Source organism: Palaemon carinicauda, chromosome 37, assembly GCF_036898095.1.
Source record: "Palaemon carinicauda isolate YSFRI2023 chromosome 37, ASM3689809v2, whole genome shotgun sequence".
Lineage (NCBI taxonomy): Eukaryota > Metazoa > Arthropoda > Malacostraca > Decapoda > Palaemonidae > Palaemon > Palaemon carinicauda.
Genome location: NC_090761.1, coordinates 60,193,194 through 60,195,017, shown reverse-complemented (window position 1 = coordinate 60,195,017; position 1,824 = coordinate 60,193,194). Strand labels below are relative to the sequence as shown.

Genomic DNA, 1,824 nt, shown 5'->3' with positions numbered 1-1,824 from the left:
ATAACATTTTTTATTTCTTCATCAAAACGATTTTGTCCCATTTTGGGTTGATGAATAATACAAATGTTTCATTGCATATCCAAGTTTTGACCTCCTTCTGTTGAATAAAAAGAAATAAAACTAAAGTATCTGTATATTGATATATCAAAGGGAATATTAGAATATTTTCTGCCTTTTAATCATTAGCAATCACAGAAGTAGACGTATTAATGGAAGGCTAAATTCATAAAAGCAATTAAGAGCAAAATTGAAAGGAATAACACTTCTAAAAATTGTGCTAAAATGCCAGAGTCAATCTTTCACCCATCATGGCGCAAATGCGATAAAAATGTGTAAGCCTATAAATGATTTTTGTCTTTAAATGTGGAGAATAAAAGTTTAATAGTTCTACACAATTTATGAATAAATTACGAGATCAGATATCAAGAGCCAAACCCTTTAGGAAAAACTATTCGACTTCCATGCTAATCAAGATCATTTTTGCCACAACCATCATTATCACCACCATCACAACCACTATCACCACCATTATTATCACCATCACTATCACCAAAACCATCATTATCACACCACCATCATTACCACCAAAACAATCATTATCACACCACCATCATTATCACCATCACTATCACCAAAACCATCATTATCACACCACCGTCACTATCTCACCACCATCATTATCACCATCACTATACCAAAACAATCATTATCACACCACCATCATTATCACCATCACTATCACCAAAACCATCATTATCACACCACCATCATTATCCCACCACCATCATTATCACCATCACTATCACCAAAACCATCATTATCACACCAAGGTCACTATCTCACCACCATCATTATCACCATCACTATCACCAAAACAATCATTATCACACCACCATCATTATCACCATCACTATCACCAAAACCATCATTATCACACCACCGTCACTATCTCACCACCATCATTATCACCATCACTATACCAAAACAATCATTATCACACCACCATCATTATCACCATCACTATCACCAAAACCATCATTATCACATCACCATCATTATCCCACCACCATCATTATCACCATCACTATCACCAAAACCATCATTATCACACCAAGGTCACTATCTCACCACCATCATTATCACCATCACTATCACCAAAACAATCATTATCACCATCACTATCACCAAAACCATCATTATCACACCACCATCATTATCCCACCACCATCATTATCACCATCACTATAACCAAAACAACCATTATCACACCATCATCATTATCACCATCACTATCACCAAAAAAATCATTATCACCATCACTATCACCAAAACCGTCATTATCACACTACCACCATTATCACCACCACCACCAGCATCATCACTACCATCATCATTACTAACATCACCATTATCACCAGTACAAATTAGTCTTTTTCCATTATTATTATTATCATCTCATTCCCTTTAATCCTGATTTATGGAGTTATGTAATCGAACCAGGTTTGATATATATATATATATATATATATATATATATATATATATATATATATATATATATATATATATATATATATATATATATATAAATATATATATATATATATATATATATATATATATATATATATATATATATATATATATATATATATATATATATGTATGTATATATATATATATATATATATATATATATATATATATATATATATATATATATATATATATATATATATATATAGGCTACTGTCAAGCCTAACTAGTGACCATTTCCAGCTACGCTCTTACCTACTTTGTTCGTTAGACAGAAGCCAAAGGTTT

General features: G+C 31.2%; 1 protein-coding gene across 1 annotated transcript; it reads left to right on the top strand.

The window, feature by feature from the left end:
- The first annotated feature begins 398 nt into the window (after nucleotides 1–398).
- LOC137629332 (zinc transporter ZIP10-like) lies at nucleotides 399–1,400 on the top strand. The gene has a single exon (XM_068360588.1). The coding sequence runs from the start codon at nucleotides 399–401 to the stop codon at nucleotides 1,398–1,400; it is 1,002 nt and encodes a 333-aa protein (XP_068216689.1).
- The last annotated feature ends 424 nt before the right edge of the window (nucleotides 1,401–1,824 follow it).

Coding starts and splice junctions, on each gene's coding strand:
- LOC137629332 (XM_068360588.1), top strand. CDS start 399: ATGAATAAATTACGAGATCAGATATCAAGAGCCAAACCCTTTAGGAAA.